This window comes from Lutra lutra, chromosome 15 (genome assembly GCF_902655055.1).
Source record: "Lutra lutra chromosome 15, mLutLut1.2, whole genome shotgun sequence".
Classification (NCBI taxonomy): domain Eukaryota; kingdom Metazoa; phylum Chordata; class Mammalia; order Carnivora; family Mustelidae; genus Lutra; species Lutra lutra.
In genome coordinates, this window is record NC_062292.1 from 29,237,238 (window position 1) to 29,253,675 (window position 16,438).

The 16,438-nt window shown below is 49.0% G+C and overlaps 2 protein-coding genes and 1 pseudogene across 3 annotated transcripts in view; 2 read left to right on the plus strand and 1 right to left on the minus strand.

The window, feature by feature from the left end:
* Window positions 1–8,258, plus strand: part of LIN9 (lin-9 DREAM MuvB core complex component) — a 68,243-nt gene extending 59,985 nt beyond the window's left edge. For both annotated transcript variants that reach the window (XM_047705373.1, XM_047705374.1), the window contains 4 exons: window positions 3,088–3,213; window positions 5,884–6,063; window positions 6,215–6,312; window positions 6,808–8,258. In XM_047705373.1, the coding sequence (XP_047561329.1) occupies window positions 3,088–3,213; window positions 5,884–6,063; window positions 6,215–6,312; window positions 6,808–6,913 (510 nt within the window). In that variant the 3' untranslated portion in view covers window positions 6,914–8,258. The remainder of the gene's footprint in view (window positions 1–3,087; window positions 3,214–5,883; window positions 6,064–6,214; window positions 6,313–6,807) is intronic.
* On the plus strand, window positions 211–692 carry LOC125086187 (ATP synthase subunit g, mitochondrial-like; annotated as a pseudogene).
* A 4,097-nt stretch (window positions 8,259–12,355) lies between the features above and the next one.
* MIXL1 (Mix paired-like homeobox) lies at window positions 12,356–14,910 on the minus strand. Its single transcript, XM_047704046.1, has 2 exons — window positions 14,584–14,910; window positions 12,356–13,064 (listed from the first exon to the last, which is right to left on the minus strand). Exons 1-2 carry the CDS (start codon window positions 14,908–14,910, stop codon window positions 12,759–12,761), a joined length of 633 nt encoding a protein of 210 aa, XP_047560002.1. The 3' UTR covers window positions 12,356–12,758.
* Window positions 14,911–16,438: the final 1,528 nt, after the last annotated feature.

Consider the following 16,438-nt stretch of genomic DNA (forward strand, 5'->3'; position numbering starts at 1 on the left):
TCAGGCCGTGATTCTGGAGTCCTAGGATCGAACCCCGTGTCGGGCTCCCTGCTCGGTGGAGAGTCTTTGTCTCCCTCTGCCCCTCCCCCACTTGCTCACTCAGTCTTTCTCAAATAAATAAAATCTTTAAAAAAAAAAGCATATTCAGATGTACAAAAAATTTTTGATAAGGTACCCAGCCTCATGGGTAATAGAGAAAATGCGGATTAATACCTCAAAGAGATATCACTCACATCCTCTCAAGTGGCTCCTATTCAAACACTTAAAATATCAGAGATTGGCCCAGTTTGTTGTAACCTTGTGGAGAAGGCCCTAGAGTTGGTGAACGCTGCTATGACTTATTCAAAGCCTCGATTGGCCACATTTTGGTGCTATGCCAAGGTTGAGCTGCTTCCTCCAACCCCTGCTGAGATCCCTAGTGCCTAGAGCTATTCAGAGCTGGAAAAAAATAGTCAAGAGTGCTCAAACTGGTAGCTTCGAGCGGCTTACAGTTGAGGAAGCTCTGCTGAATAGCTTGGAGGCCACCAAGGTATGGATGTGGTTTTATGTTGGCGAGATCATAGGCAAGCATGGCATCATTGGGTAGAATATTTGAAGACCAATCTTTAACATCTGTTTATATGTGCCTTATTATTTGAGTGTTCTTGGACCGTGTGTGATCAGACTGGTATTTGAATAAAATAAGATAGTGTATTAAAAAAAAAAAAACATCAAAGATTGGAAAATATGTGAAGCAGCCAGAACTTTTTTTGTAAAGACTTTGTTTATTTCGGAGAGGGGGTTGGGGAGGGGCAGAGGGAGAGAGAGAGAGAATCCCAAGCTATCTCTGTGCTGAGCATGGAGCCTGATGTGGGGCTTGATCTTGCCATCCCAAGATCATGACCTGAGCTGAAACCAGGAGTCGGATGCCTCACTGACTGCGTCCCCCAGGCGCCTCAGCCAGAACGTTCTTATTCCGTCCCTTTGGGGAACTCTGGCTCTGTCTACTAAAGCTACACATGTGGGTACGTAAGTACAGAATGTCATAGCAGCACTATTCCTGTTGGCCAAGAACCAGGTGGAGCCCTATTGCCCAACAACAGATGGAACCAATAGGATGGCTGGATAGAGGATATTGCTACAAAGGAACACTACACCACAGTGAGGGGAACTGACTGTGGGTGTGCACAACTAGATGGGTGAATTTCATAATGTTAATTGAAAGAAGCTGAGAACAAAAGAATATACTGTATAACTGCATTTTATTTTCTTTTAAGATTTTATTTTATTTATTTGACAGAGATCACAGGTAGGCAGAGAGGGAGGCAGAGAGAGAATGGGGGAAGCAGGCCCCCCGCCGAGCAGAGAGCCCGACGTGGGGCTCGATTCCAGGACCCTGGGATCATGACCTGAGCCGAAGGCAGAGGCTTTAACCCACTGAGCCACCCAGGCGCCCCTATAATTGCATTGTAAATAAATTTCAGAAGTCATACCATGAGGCTTGATGTTAGTAAGGTTGCTTTGGAAGGAAGAGAGAAGGGATTGTAAGGTGATGCACAGGGGCTTCTGAAGGGTTAGCACTGTTCTGTTGATCTGGGTGGAGTTTTCCCATGGCTTCCCCAACTTCATTGGGGGTATAATTGGTGTACAGTGAACTGTATCTGTTTAAAATGTATGGTTTGGTCACATATATGTGTTTAGCCATATATACATACACACCCATGAAGCCATCACCAGATACTAGGTTACAAGTATTTCTGTCTTCTCCACTCCTCACCAGATTTCCCCAGGCCCTTTACAATCCATCCTTCCCTCTACTTTAGCCTCCAGGCAATCGTTCATCTACCTTCTGTCCTCACCGACTAGTTCGTATTTTCTAGAATTGTACATAAGTGGAATCAAACAGTATATATGCTTTTTTGGCCTGGCATCTCTCATTCGGTGTAACCATTTCGATTCATCCACTGAGTTGTGTGTTCCACGGTTCATGCAACATACTGTAGTTTGTTCTTATGGCTGAGCAGTACCACCTTGTGTGGGTACAACCACAATCTGTTCATCCGTTCCCCTGTTGAAGGACATTTGAATTGTTTACATTTTTTAGCTATTACAAAGAAAATTGAACATTCGCCTACAAGTCTTTGCATGGACAAATATTTTCATTTCTCTTGGGTCATATGGTACGTGTAGATGTTTAACTTTTTTAGAACTATTGTTTTTACACCGGTGTTTGCATTGTGATAATTCATTGAGTTCTATATGTATATTCGGTGCAGTTTTCTCATGTTACATATTTTTTTTAAAGATTTTAAAAATTTATTTATATGAGAGATAGCACACAAGCAGGAGGAGGGACAGAGGGAGAGGGAGAAGCAAGCTCCCCGCTGAGCAAGGAACCCAACGCAGGGCTCGATCCAGAACCCTAAGATGATGACCTGAGCCGAAAGCAGGCACTTAACCAACTGAGCCACCCAAGCGCCCATCGTGTTGTACTTGTGCATCACACACTAGATTTCAGCTCAGGTCATGATCTCAGGGTTGTGAGATCTCAAGATTGTGAGTCTGGGTCCTCACTGAGTGTGGAGGCTGCTTGGGATTCTCCCTCTCCCTCTGCCTCTCCACCCACCCCATGTGTTCTCTCTCTCTCTAAAAAAAAGTACTTATCAAAATCTGATTTGGGGGGCACCTGGGTGGCTCAGTGGGTTAAGGCCTCTGCCTTCTGCTCAGGTCATGGTCCCAGGCTCCTGGGATTGAGCCCCACGTCGGGCTCTCCGTTCAGCAGAGAGCCTGCTTCCCCCTCTCTCTTCTGCCTGCTTCTCTGCCTACTTGTGATCTCTGTCTGTCAAATAAGTAAATAAAATCTTAAAAAACTGATTTTGGGGGCACCTGGATGGCTCAGTCAGTTAAGCGTCTGCCTTCGGCTCAGGTCAGGATCCCAAAGTCCTGGGATCGAGCCCCACATCTGGCTCCTTGCTCAGTAGGAAAGTCTGCTTCTCCCCCTCCCCCTACTCATGCTCTCCCTCTCTCTCTCTCTCTCTCTTCCAAATAAATAAATAACTCTTTTAAAAATAACTCTTTTTAAAAAATCTGATTTTTTTTTCCTTGCAGAAATCCTATTCCATGCCCATTGGCATCGAGTTTCAGCGGAGATATGCAACCATCGTTCTGGAGCTTGAGCAGCTCAATAAGGACCTCAACAAAGTTTTGCATAAGGTTCAGCAGTACTGCTATGAGGTAGGCGAGGTGCAGACACTTCCCCTGAGGGTCTGTGCTCCCCCTACTCTTCTATTGGAAGCTAAATACTGTTACCTTCACATGCTAGAAAATTTCAAACAAAGCCAACATCTCTATTGGGTCCTTTAGCAGAACCATATTTTACATACATTTTTACTCATTCCAAAGAGTGTTTTACAGAGAGCTCTCAATTCTGTTGATGTTTGTTTCAATTACAAAGGTATAGCTTTTGAAAAAAATTTAAGAAAAATCCAGAAAAATCATTACTCTTCAGCTCTTAATCCCACAATCCCAAATGCTGTATTTTGGTTTATTTCCCCCTTAATCTTGTGTATATATATATATACGTGTGTGTGTGTACATGCTTTTTCTCACAAAGTTATGATCAGGCTGTGTACACAATTTTTTTCCTCCTTCTTTAAACTTTACATTAGAACTATGGATTCTTGAACTTCAAATATGCAGAGCATAGGGTTATTTGTGAATTGTCATCATCTACATAAAATTATATATATGAAGACAGTTCAGTGGTTTCACCTCAGTTGATTTTCTTACAAGATAAGAATTACATGACTGAGATGAGTTTAGGATGCTCCAGCACTTGCATTTTCAGAGGTTTTATGTTTACTGTGAGCCACCTCCATTTGTGACCCGAGGTTCTCCAACGGTTGACTCTTTCTGACACTAGCCTCCTAGTCGAGTCCCGAAGATCTGCCATAGACCATGTTGTTGATCCATCCTCCTGGAGCTGAGGCAAATGCACTGTGGTTGCCTGTGACTATGCTCTGAGAATATTCTGCTCATTTCTCTAGCCATCTCTCATCCTTTATTTTTATTTTCCCGGTAGTTATTGCCCTAGCAGTAGGTATTGCCCTAGCAGATAGCTTTCTCCCTCCAGATTAGCAGCTGACCCACAAGAGAGGCAAACCTTCAAGCAGTCAGCACGTAACAAAGCTGAGGACATGCATACGAGTGGGTGGCCCATCAGTCTCGTGTAATTGCAGTATGTACCACAGGGCCTTTTGTGATAGGCTCATTTCCCCATGAAGTAAAACAACTTGATTTTCAGAAAGCTCTTGGGGAAGTACAGTATTGATTTGCTTTACTTTTTAAGGATAGATTGATTGGTTGACTGATTTGAGAGAGAAAGTAGGGGCAGAGGCAGAAGAAGAGAGAGGATCTCAAGCAAACTCCCCCATTAGCAGGGATCCTAGCGTGGGGCTCGATCCCAGGACCCTGAGATCAAGACCTGAGCCGAAGGCAGACACTTCACCAACTGAGTCCCCCAGGCATCCCTACAATATTGATTTTTTTTTTTAATTTTATTTATTTATTTGAGAGAGTGAGAGTGCGTGTGAGAGTGGAGGGTCAGGGGGAGAGCAGACTCTCCGCCGAGCAGGGAGCCCGATATGGGACTCAATCCTGGGACTCCAGGATCATGACCTGAGCCAAAGGCAGTTACTTAAGCAACTGAGCCACCCAGACGCCCCTACAATATTGATTTTAAAATAAAAGCATATGGGGCAGCTGGGTATCGCCGATCAGGGAGGCCTGTCCTCTTACCTCCGGAAAAGACAGTTACGAAGACAGGGAGACTACAGCGAACCCCATGCTGTTGGGTTAGAATAGGAGAATCGGTCTTTGTGCTTCAGTTTATTTTTACCATGTAGATGCAGGTGTGTGTTTGTGTGCACGCTTGCAGGCTGAGAAAGCCCAGAAGCACACCCTGACAGCAGCGAGCACCCCAGCACCCAACCGTGGTTTCCAGATGGTGCTATCCAATCAAAGGAAGCAGGGCTTCTTGAAAAAGAGACCGATTCCAGAGCCCAGACTGTCTCACTGTGCCCCCTAGATTACAGGAGCATGTTCAAGAGACCGGCTGAACAGTGATTCCCACTGACTAGATCTGGGACAGCTTGGGCTTCCGAATAAGTGATCATACTCAGAATAAACCAGAAACAGTTAGTGAATCTGGGTACAAGGTTTTCAGGAGGGGCGCCTGGGTGGCTCAGTCGTTAATCGTCTGCTTTCGGCTCAGATCATGATCTGGGGCTCCTGGGATCGAGTCCCACATCAGGCTTCCGGCTCAGCGGGAAGCCTCCTTCTCCCTCTCCCACTCCCCCTGGTTGTGTTCCCTCTCTCACTGTGTCTCTCTCTGTCAAATAAAATCTTTAAAAAAAGGGGGGGGGGGCACCTGGGTGGCTCAGTGGGTTAAGCCTCTGCCTTCGGCTCAGGTCATGATCTCAGGGTCCTGGGATCGAGCCCCACATGGGGCTCTCTGCTCAGCAGGGAGCCTGCTTCCCCCCTTTCTCTCTGTCTGCCTCTCTGACTACTTGTGATCTCTCTCTCTCTCTCTGTCAAATAAATAAATAAAATATTAAAAAAAAATAAATAAAAGTTAAAGTTCTAAAAAAAAAAAAGACTTCCAGGAGTTATTTGTTCTATTTCTTTTTAGCAGTTTGAAATTATATCAGAATTAAAAGTTGCTAAAAATATAAAATCCAGAAAAGAAAACCGTTTGAGAAGAAACATTTCTAAAGTAGGAGTGAGGCCCATTTTCATTATAAAGGCTAGTTTCCTAAACCTCTGCCTCTGAAAACAGGACAGGACCCCACAGAAATCATTTGGCCTGGTGAGCCTACATCTCACATTCGACTCCTCTGTTTCCAGCTCGCTCCAGACCAGGGCCTGCAGCCTGCAGACCAGCCCACGGATATGAGGCGGAGGTGTGAGGAGGAAGCCCAGGAGATCGTTCGGCATGCCAACTCCTCCACCGGGCAGCCCTGTGTTGAGAATGAAAATCTGACAGACTTAATCTCCAGGCTCACTGCTATTTTATTACAAATTAAGGTACATCTCAGAGAACACATTCTCTTCGTTTTGACACCTACACAAACACACTCATTTGTGGCTAAGCAGTTAAAATACACAGATCGTGTCGGTATTTTGTGTCTGAGTTTGGACTAGAATTCAGTTAAATTTTGAATTTTTTTTCCCTCAGTGTCTGGCAGAAGGAGGAGACCTGAATTCCTTTGAGTTCAAATCCCTTACAGATTCATTAAATGATATCAAGAGTACGATAGATGCTTCCAATATCAGGTAATTTGATAGGTACACCTCAGTCATTTTTCTAAGTTCATGGGGATTTCCAGTACAGGTTTTAAGAATTATGCCTATTTGTGAAGCATTCATATAATTTTTATGCCATAAATAGATTCCCAAAGAGCTTTTCAGTTATGTCCCGCCTATTGATGGAGTAGACGTTTCCCATGGACTTGGTTTATGTGAAGGAACTCGAAGATGCCCAGTGTTCGGGTTTGGGGTTGGTGTGGCGTTTCCCCTGAGTAGGGTTTCCCCGGAGAGACAGTCTTGCTCTCGCCAGCACCCCCATGGCTCCTTTGCCCCCTCCAGCAGCCCTTCCCATGACAACCACAGCTGGGGGGTGTGGGGGTGTAGCTGGTGTGGTGGGGGGGCTTCCTTCCTTCCTCGGGGCTTGATCTTACCGGCTTTTTGGACTAAAATTCAGCTCTTCATTTTTTAACAAGTTTTCCCTAACATCATGAAATAAGGGATGTAACCGTGTTTCTTCTTCAGTTGCTTTCAGAATAATGTCGAAATCCATGTTGCACACATTCAGAGTGGCCTGAGCCAGATGGGAAACCTGCACGCCTTTGCCGCCAATGACACCAACAGGGACTGAGGAGCAGTCTTCCCTGTTCCAGCTGCACAGGACACTGCGGTCCCTTCCCCTCGGCTTCCAACACCAAATGACCCACGTGCTGGAAAACAAGGGAACTGTGCATCTCCAGCGAAGGCACTGGAACGTACCGTCGTGCTTCTTGAACCAGCACTGCTGACCAGCATTCTATTTATTTTTCTCCTTATTATTCAGCTGCAGTAGCATCACTTATGTTACACGTTTATCAGCAAGGATTTTTCAACTGAAACTGTCTGAACAAAAGACGCTGTCACGGAAGAGTGTGCTGACCCTTTTTTCAACGTGCATGAATTCCGCCAACACGCGCAGACAGCTGCTCCCCCCGGCAGGCGCGAGCAGACACGGGCCTCCTGCCTGGAACTGCGACCGGAGGGCTGCGGCACGGGCCCTCAGCTCCTCACCCTGCCAGGCTTCTGGAAGAGAGCGCCCCGGGGAGGCGGGAAGTCAGGTGTCGGGAAGCCACCGGAACAGCCACAGAGCTGCGGCCTTGACAAGTATGCAAGATGGACACCTGCAGGGTGACATGGCTCTAGAGATCATTTTATAATAATAAGTATTTTAATTTATCATAATTTATAAAAGAAACCTTTGTTGTTTGTCTGTTGAAAGAAAATGAAGGAGCAGGAAAAAAGTAAATTACTTGCAAAATGCTACATTTCAGCAAGTAGATTTGGCCTGACTTTTCCCGTCAATTCAGGGCAAAAAAGTGCTATTGTTATGAGACTTATTTAAAAAGACTGATAACACACTATTTTCATATTTTGTTTATTTGCACAACTTTTGAACCAGATGACTGGTTAAAATCCAACCGTACACAATTTATAAAGTCAAAAGATTTTATAAGGAAAACAGATATAATAACCAGTGCTGTGAAATGCAGAAAAAAAGGTTTGTATTTGGTTGTGGGGTTTTTTTGTTGTTTTTTTGGTTTTTTAAAGGAAAAACCCTACCTAAAATGTTAATCTTGTAAAAAGTGTGTATTTGGGATTTTCTTTAATATAGAATATTATAAAGTCAAAATATAATAAAATTGTTTTCAGATTTGGAGTTTAAGATAGAGCTGTAGACATGGCTTTGATTCCTTTAGATGTCTCATAAAATGGGACTTTTTATATGTTAATGTATAATAAAACTAAAACGAGATTATTTTCCATTTGAAATTTTTGTATAGTTTAAAAATGCTTCCATATTCCTTGTTGGTATTGTGCCACTGCAGAACTTTAGTGCAGAGTTTATATTTAGCTAAACTGTTATGTTAATTAAGAAATGCATAAATCCTTTATTCTTAATATTTGTAATTCTAAATAAATTGATCTATGAAAAGTAATATTGTCTACCATTCTCATTTAATTAATACAACCTGATGAGTATTCCTTCTATTTGAAAAGTTCTAAGGAACTATAATTTCCACTGAACTATATATATATATATATATATATATATTTTGTAATTTAAAATTTTAATTACTTTTCAGGTACAAATGGCAGAATAAATTCATAAACATCAATGAAAACATTTTATGCAGCTTTAATGTATTACATATTTAATAGCTGTATTTTAGTGGGATATCATTAAATATTATTTCTCAACTTGTGTGTTTCAGTTAATGTTAATAGTTAATTAAAAAAAATTTTTTGGGGGGGTGGCTTGGTGGGTTAGGCCCCTGTCTTCGACTCAGGTTGTGGTCTTGGGGTCCTGGGATCGAGCCCGGCGTCAGGCTCTCTGCTTGGCTGGGAGCCTGCTTCCCCCTCTCTCTCTGCTGCTCTGCTTACTCTATCTCTGATCTCTATCTCTGTCAGATAAATAAATAAAATCTTTAAAAAAAAAAAAAAAACCTCTCTGCTCCCTGTGGAGCAGAGAGCCTGATGCAGTGCTAGATCCCAGGACCCTGAGATCATGACCTGAGCTGAAGGCAGCGACTTAACCCCCTGAGTCACTCAGGCATCCCAAGAGGTAGTTTTTAATATATACTACCTAGAATTACATAAACATTTTTCACTTTTTTTACCTTTTTAAAAAAAAAAGATTTGTATTTATTTGTCAGAGAGAGTGAGAGAGAACTGGGGGAGGGGCAGAGGGAGAACCACTCTCTCTGCCAAGCAAGGAGCCCAATTCGGGACTCGATCCTGAGACTCCGGGTTCACGACCTGAGCCAAAGGCAGACACTTAACTAAGCCCCCAGGTGTCTTGCTTTTCACATTTCTTTTTTTGTTTCTCAAGACTGACTTGGCAGGGGTGCCTGGGCAGGAACTGTGCCTGAGAATATATTTGAACTTCTGTTTCGGGAAGAAGAAATCTGTGTCGTTCAAACTAGTCATTTTGGGTCAGCTGCACATTCATCCGAGCAATGCGGCCTCCGCCTAGCACATTTTGCAAGCTCTAAAGAGAGCCATCAACACCACATGCTACGTAAGTTTGGTTCTGAATTACTTCCCCTGAGTCCCAAAAATCAGATTCACTTGCTACCATTGAGAATCTACCAAAAGATTTGCCTGTTAAATTCTTTATCTTGAATCTAGGCACTTTCTGAGCCTATGTCATTACCACTTCTCTTGCCCGGCGCCAGCCACTATCTCCACCAGCCTGGAAGTCATCCGTCATCCTGACCTCTGCAGCATCCACTCTGCCCCCTCAACCGCAGCCTTGGGGAAGCGATAGTCTTAAACTGCAGAATTGGCCATGATCTCTCCATCTCAGTTCTTAGGGCTCTCAGAACAAATTCAGAACATTTCCACAAGACCCAGAGAGCCATGTATGGTCTGACATCCTCTAACAATTGCTCAGTCCTGCTGCTTCCACCACAGGGCCTTTGCATGTGCAGGTCCCTCTCCTCACCTTGGTAACTCCTGACCATCCTCCATGTCAGTTTCTCAGGGAAGCTTTTCCTTGACCACAGCACACTGTCTCCAGGCCTTCCTGTATCTCTCTGTACGGCACATGCAACATTTGCAATTTTACATTTCTTCTTTGACCCACCTGCTAGCTCCTCTGCTCTTGGCTTGGCTCACCATTTATTTCCAGGCCCTGATAAAGTGCCTGTTCATAGGCAGCAAATGTTTGTGCAGTGAACCAACGAGTCTCGAAAGAGCTCAAAGCAACATCAGTGTCACTAGAGCACACCTATGGTTTTCCATGATAATTGCTTTGCAAGATGAGACTACTTCCTTGAATGCAGAAATTCTGCTTTGGGGGGTTGCCCTGAAGCATGATCACTTGTCCTGGTCCTGACTAAAAAGGCCAGGCCAGGGACGCCTGGGTGGCTCAGTTGGTTGGACGACTGCCTTCGGCTCAGGTCATGAACCCGGAGTCCCGGGATCGAGTCCCGCATCGGGCTCCCAGCTCCATGGGGAGTCTGCTTCTCCCTCTGACCTTCTCCTCGCTCATGCTCTCTCTCACTGCCTCTCTCTCAAATAAATAAATAAAATCTTTAATAAATAAATAAATAAATAAATAAAAAATAAAAAAATAAAAAGGCCAGGCCAACATAGGAGGCATTATATGCTGGTGGAGAGATGAGTGGACGGAGTTCTATGTTTGAGTCACTTGTGATCTAAACCATAACGTTTCTTGCTCTTTAGAACAACAATAGCCCCTCCCTTCTACAGCGTCCTAAGGATTAAACACACAGTGCCTGTAACACGTTTAGCAGTTAGGGTCTCTCAAGAGTTCAACAGAGTTGCAGACTAGTGTTCTGAAGGGTCCCCCAATTTTTTTTTTAAGGTTTTATTTATTTATTTGACAGAGATCCCAAGTAGGCAGAGAGGCAGGCAGAGAGAGAGGGAGGGAAGCAGGCTCCCTGCTGAGCAGAGAGCCCGATGTGGGACTCAATCCCAGGACCCCGGGATCATGACCTGAGCCGAAAGCAGAGGCTTTAACCCACTGAGCCACCTAGGCGCCCCAGGTCCCCAAATTTTAAAAAATTAAAAATGATAAGATTTAAATATTTATAGGTTTTTTAAAAGGTTTTATTTATTAATTTGACAGAGATCACAAGTAGGCAGAGAGGCAGGCAGAGAGAGAGGGGGAAGCAGGCTACCCACTGAGCAGAGAGCCCGAAGCAGGGCTCGATCCCAGGACCCTGAGATCATGACCTGAGCTGAAGACAGAGGCTTAACCCACTGAGAAACCCTGGCACCCCAAATATTTATAGATTTTGTAGGTGTTCGCTAGGAAAAATATACGTAAGTGCAATAATCCTATTAATTAATAATCTCATTGCAAGGTTCACCTCTACACATGACCCTTACTGGACTGTAAGTTCCAAGTGTCCAGTGTTCAGTCTTGTGAGTGGGAATGTCTGCAGGTCAGGTCTACAAGTCCCAATGCAAAGGGAGTGCGGAGCAGCACGCAGGCAAATAACCACAGCTCACGTTTACCCTCTTGGTGCCAGGCTGTTCTCAAGGGTTCAGAAGTCAGGTCTGCCATAAAACCTGAACTGTCTCCGGCTGCTTCTCACAACACATTCGCTACTCTGAAAAGTGCAAGTCATTTGAATAACACCTTGGTAAAAAATGAGGGTGACTGGCTTGTGTAAACGCCAGGATATTCCATGGCATTCAGACTGTTCCAGCAACTTCGGAGAGGAGTCCTGGCCCCAGCCACTGCTCCTGCGGGTCTCCTCCAAAGGCTGTGTGTGGAAACACCTCCCCTACAGCCACCCCACAGACAGTCGCCCTTGGCCCTCCGGAGTTTGAAAACCCTCAGAATATCAAGACAGGATTTTAACGGAGCTCAGCTAACTTAGACCCTAATTTGCATACATTCTAATGTATACACGTTGGGAGAGAGAAGCCAGACACTCCTGCGACTAATTTAACAAACTCAGCCCAGTGGCGACCACACATGCATGGACTCTGTCCTTCCCCAGGTGGAGGAGGGAGACGCCGCACAACGTGCTGTCTGAAGGACCGCATGCGTTTCAACAGAATGACAGCAAAGCATTTGTGGAAAGCATTTAATAACCCACTCAAGTTGCACCAAGTACAATGACAAGTGCTAAGGGTAATGTGGGAGTGACTAGAGTAAAAGGTAAGAAATCAGGATTAGAGGAGGGTTCAGACTCGGGGGGACGGGACCTTGAGTGTCTGAGACCATGGACGAGGGGGCCTGCTCTGGGACAGGCCTCAAGAAGATCTGCATGGCTGCTCTGTCGGCGGGAGATGTCTACTGGTTGTCTGGGAAGGTAATGGAAAGGTTTTTTCCATCCGGTGGCCACAGGAGGCTACCACAAATTTCTAAAGATGTGTGAAAATCTGAGAAGCTGGAGGCGGGGCGGGGAGGGGGGGGGGCTCTAGAAATAATCTGCACGCAGAATCGCCAGAGCTACGAATGGGTGTAAAGATGACAGGCCACACTCACAGAAAAGGGGTCGATCTCGGGGGCAGACTGAGGACTGAGTCCGAGTGAGTTCAAGGTCACAAGCCCTGGAGGAACCACGAGAAGCCGGCTGCAGGCAGCGAGGAGAGAGAGAGCCTGGCTGCCGGTTCTCGGGAAGGGGAGAGGGAGTTCTGACGAAGCAGTCTGGAAGGGAAGTGGGCGACCCCCCAGAAGGAGCAGGGGTCCAGATGGAACCCGAGGTGTGGGTCTGGAGACGCCCGGGGCAAAGGGCCCTGGGACTCCTGGGGAGGGGCCCATAGAGGGAGAAGAGTGGGTAAAAGGCTCACAAGCGACAGGGGAGGGAGCCTCACCGGTGAGAGCTGCGGGTGACACCCTTACCGAGGTGAACAGGCTTGTGTCCCTCGCCAGAAGGGACAGCCTCCTGGTATGCATGTCCCCACCTTCAGTCTCAGCTCCTCCTCGGAGCTTGTCCTGACTTTACCCACACTCCTCAGGAGTCACCAAAGGCAGAAAAGATGTGTTCCTCCCACGAGTCCAGCTTGGAACCAGTGTCTTCAGAGAGGGGAGAGTAGGCTTGGAAGCGCTGACCTTGGCAGCTCGGGTGGGGGGTGCCCTCCCCAACCCTGCTGGGACTGGGCAGGCAGGTCACGTCTACTCCAAGAGGCAGTTGGGGCTTCAGACATTTTGCTTCGGGTCCCTGAACGGCGGGGTGGAGAAAAAGCTCAGGCCTGGCTGAGGGCTGAAAGGCTTTCCCACTCTGCCGCCTGGACTTGGCCCGCCGGTTCTGGAACCACACCTGGAAGAGGGAAGAGAAGCTGCTCCAGGCTGGAGTCCTTACACTCAGGCACCGCACCTGAGTCCCCATCCAACATGCCCTGCTTCCCTGCTGCGAGCCTCCGTTTTCACCAAGCACTTGGGCCAATCGGTGGCCAGGAGTTCAGAGTCCCTGGCTCTCCCTGCCTCGGCTTTCCCAGCTGCAAAATGGGGAACCTGCCTCCCTCTACCTGGGCATCATATAGGGATACCTGCAGGGGAAAAGTAGGGTGGCAGAAACTGAAGCACTTAGCATCTGAGGATAAAAGGCTTAAAGATGACAGGCAGTTAAGAAAATTTAGAAAGTCGGGACACTGGGTGGCTCAGTGGGTTAAAGCCTCTGCCTTCGGCTTGGGTCATGATCTCAGGGTCCTGGGATCGAACCCCATATTGGGCTCTCTGCTCAGCAGGGAGCCTGCTTCCCCTCTCTCTCTCTCTGCCTGCCTCTCTGCCTACTTGTGATCTCTATCAAATAAATAAAATAAAATCTTTAAAAAAAAAAAGAAAATTTAGAAAGTCAATTTCTGGGGGCGCCTGGGTGGCTCAGTGGGTTAAAGCCTCTGCCTTCAGCTCAGGTCATGATCCCAGGGTCCTGGCATGGAGACCCGCGTCCAGCTCTCTGCTCCGCAGCGAGCCTGCTTCCCTTCCTCTCTCTCTGCCTACTTGTGATCTCTGTCAAATAAATAATAAAATGTTATAAAAGAAAGAAAGAAAGAAAGAAAGTCAATTTCTGGAAGTATAGTCTCTTGTCAAATCAGTGGAGAAGGGGTTTTTGCCCGCGGACTTCACTTTGGTGAATTTATTTTTCCGCTCACCGTTTCCCAACAAATAGCTAGGGCGTCCTGCTCAGGAAGCCCCGACGCCATCGGTTGGAGCCCACAGATGGGCTCCACCAGGCACGCAGAAGAACAAGCCCGCTCCCCCCAGTGTTAAAGCGAGGGCTCCAACTTAAAAGCGTGGATACAGAGCACCGAGCGCAAAAAGGCAGGCTCGTGGTCACCAGCAAGCTCCCGGGTTCTGATCTAAATCCCTTGGCAATAAACATGCCTAGCACTGGATTTTTCAAACCCTGACAAGAAGCCCCCACTCACTTCAGGCTTTACGACCCTTAGAACCAAAATTCCAGACCCAATACCCTCCAAGAAAGGGGACTTAGGGGCGCTGGGGGCCACTCGGAGAGCCAGCCCTGCCCTCTCCGAGAGACCAGCCCATACCACCCCCCACGCCCCGTGGGAAGCCCCAACCGTGCCTCATCTGTCCCTTCCTGGATCCAGAAGAAGCGTAAAAGGACTCCTTCTCGCCCTCCTGCTCGGGATGGCCTTTGTGACTCTCTCAAAGGGCCGGCGGGCGACCTCGGAAGGGCCCCGACCATACTGGACGCCGACAGAGGGAAGTGGCTGCGTGCGCGCCCCACCCCCCGCCCCACGATTGCCCCAGCGTCGGGTCGCGACATCACCCTCTGTGGGCAGCCCGGGGAGCGGCGCGCCGAGAGCGGGGCTCACCTGGATCCTAGACTCGGGGAGCAGAGTGAGCGCGGCTAGGCGCTCGCGCAGGTGGATGTCTGGGTACATGGTCCGGCGGAAGACGAGTTCAAGCAGCTGCAGCTGCTCGGCGCTGAACGACGTGCGCTTGCGGCGCTGCGACGCCGACGGGGCTGACGCGCCTGCTGGGGGCGCGGGGGGCGCGGGGCCGCCGCTCAGGAAGCCGGCGAAGGGGCCGGGGCCCGGGGGCGGCGGTGGGGCACCGGCTGGGCCGGGCGGGAGTGCGGGGAGTGCGGGGAGCGCGGGAGCCGCCCCGAAGCCGAGCTGCTGGGACCGAGACGCGGCCATCGCTGGGCGAGCCTGTGCGCCGCCCGAGGGGCGCGGGTCCCGGGTTATAGGACGCGGGCCGGGGGAGGGGCGGCGGCGCGCTCAAAGGGCCGGGCGCGCCGAGGCCCGTGTCCCCCCGGGGGGCCGACCCACCCCCAGCCCCGCCAGACGCCGTGGGAACTGCCGCTTCCGCCGCCGCCGGCAGGAGGAGAGGAGGCGTGAACTTGGGCCGCCCCCTACCCCTCCTCCCCCGGCGACCCCCGCCCGCCCGGCCCGCCGGCCGCAATCCACATCCCTGGGCGGGCGTCCCGCTCGTCGGCGCACTAGGCCGGGGCAGCGACCCTTGCCCGCGTCCTCAGAGCTGTTTACTTACGACCCCTCCTCCCCCCTCCCCCCCCGCCCGGGTACGTGCCAGACCCGGTACCAGGTTGGTCAAACAGCCCGGCCCCTGCCCTCCGCGAGCCTTCGCGGCGCATCCTGAACCGGGAGGGGGTTTGCGGATTAAGGGACTGCAGAGGGAGGCCGCCACCTCACCCGGAGCTTGGGGCCGACCCTTTGGAATGCCGGTAGGCCGAGGAACGAGGGTCTCCTGGGCCCGGCGGGCCTGAAAGCCTGCCGACGTTTACAGACGCGTGATTGCCGGGGCCTCGGGCGTTGCTCGGAAGCCGTCTGACCTGGGAAGTCTCCGCGCCCGCCTGCCTCTGCCCTAGGGGCCCCGTTCCAAGTTCCTGGTTGGTCCTGGTATGTGCTGTGGCCCTAGTTTGCGTCTCTGCCTCCCCCCACCCCCAACTGTAACGTCAGAGAGCCCAGGCACCCCAGTTCCCCACTGTGCGAGAGGCAGGGTGCTAGACCCTTCCGCCCCACCCCCCACCCCGTGCAAGCCTCTCGCGCCGGATGCCTCCGAATTCACTTTGTGGGGAGAGAGACACAGAGGCCCGCGTGGGAACCGCTCCACCCAGGGGAGCCCGAGGCCCCGGGCTTCCTGCTCCCCGAACCCGAGCCCCGACTTCACCAGGACCCTGCAAGCTTGCTCTCTGTTGGGAGGGTCCTTCAGGGCACTGTCCCTGCCTGTCTGTCCATTCTGGAATGCCCTAAGACCACCCCGCAAGGTCTTGGATGTTTCCATCCTGGATGGACCGCCTGGGTGTCCAAGCAGAGAGTCTGCAGGGGACAGGAGCTCAGAGCTTGATTTTCTCCTGGAAGGTGGCTGACCTGTCAGGAACTCTTTCAAACCCCAAAGCTCTTCTGGGCAGCCTGCTCCTCCATCTCCCAACCCCTACACCTTCTCTCTCTCCCTCCTGCTCCCTTCCCCTCTCTCTTCCTTTGCTGGGTCATTGGGGTCTTCGGACAGAGGGCATACGGGATGGGTGGGCAGACCCTGTATTTTCATATGCTCCGTCCATCTTTCATTAACCCAAAACCTTTTCTTTCTTTCTTTCTTTCTTTCTTTCTTTCTTTCTTTCTTTCTTTCTTTCTTTCTTTTTTTTAAGATTTTATTAGAGCACAAGCGGGGAGAGGAGCAGAGGGAGAGGGAGAGACATTCTCCCCA

Excerpts from the sequence above, each read along its gene's own strand:
- MIXL1 (XM_047704046.1), bottom strand. The coding sequence starts at position 14,910 with ATGGCCGCGTCTCGGTCCCAGCAGCTCGGCTTCGGGGCGGCTCCCGCG. Across the intron at positions 13,065-14,583 it reads TCCCCGAGTCTAGGATCCAG|GTGTGGTTCCAGAACCGGCG; the intron begins GTGAGCCCCGCT and ends TCCCTCTTCCAG.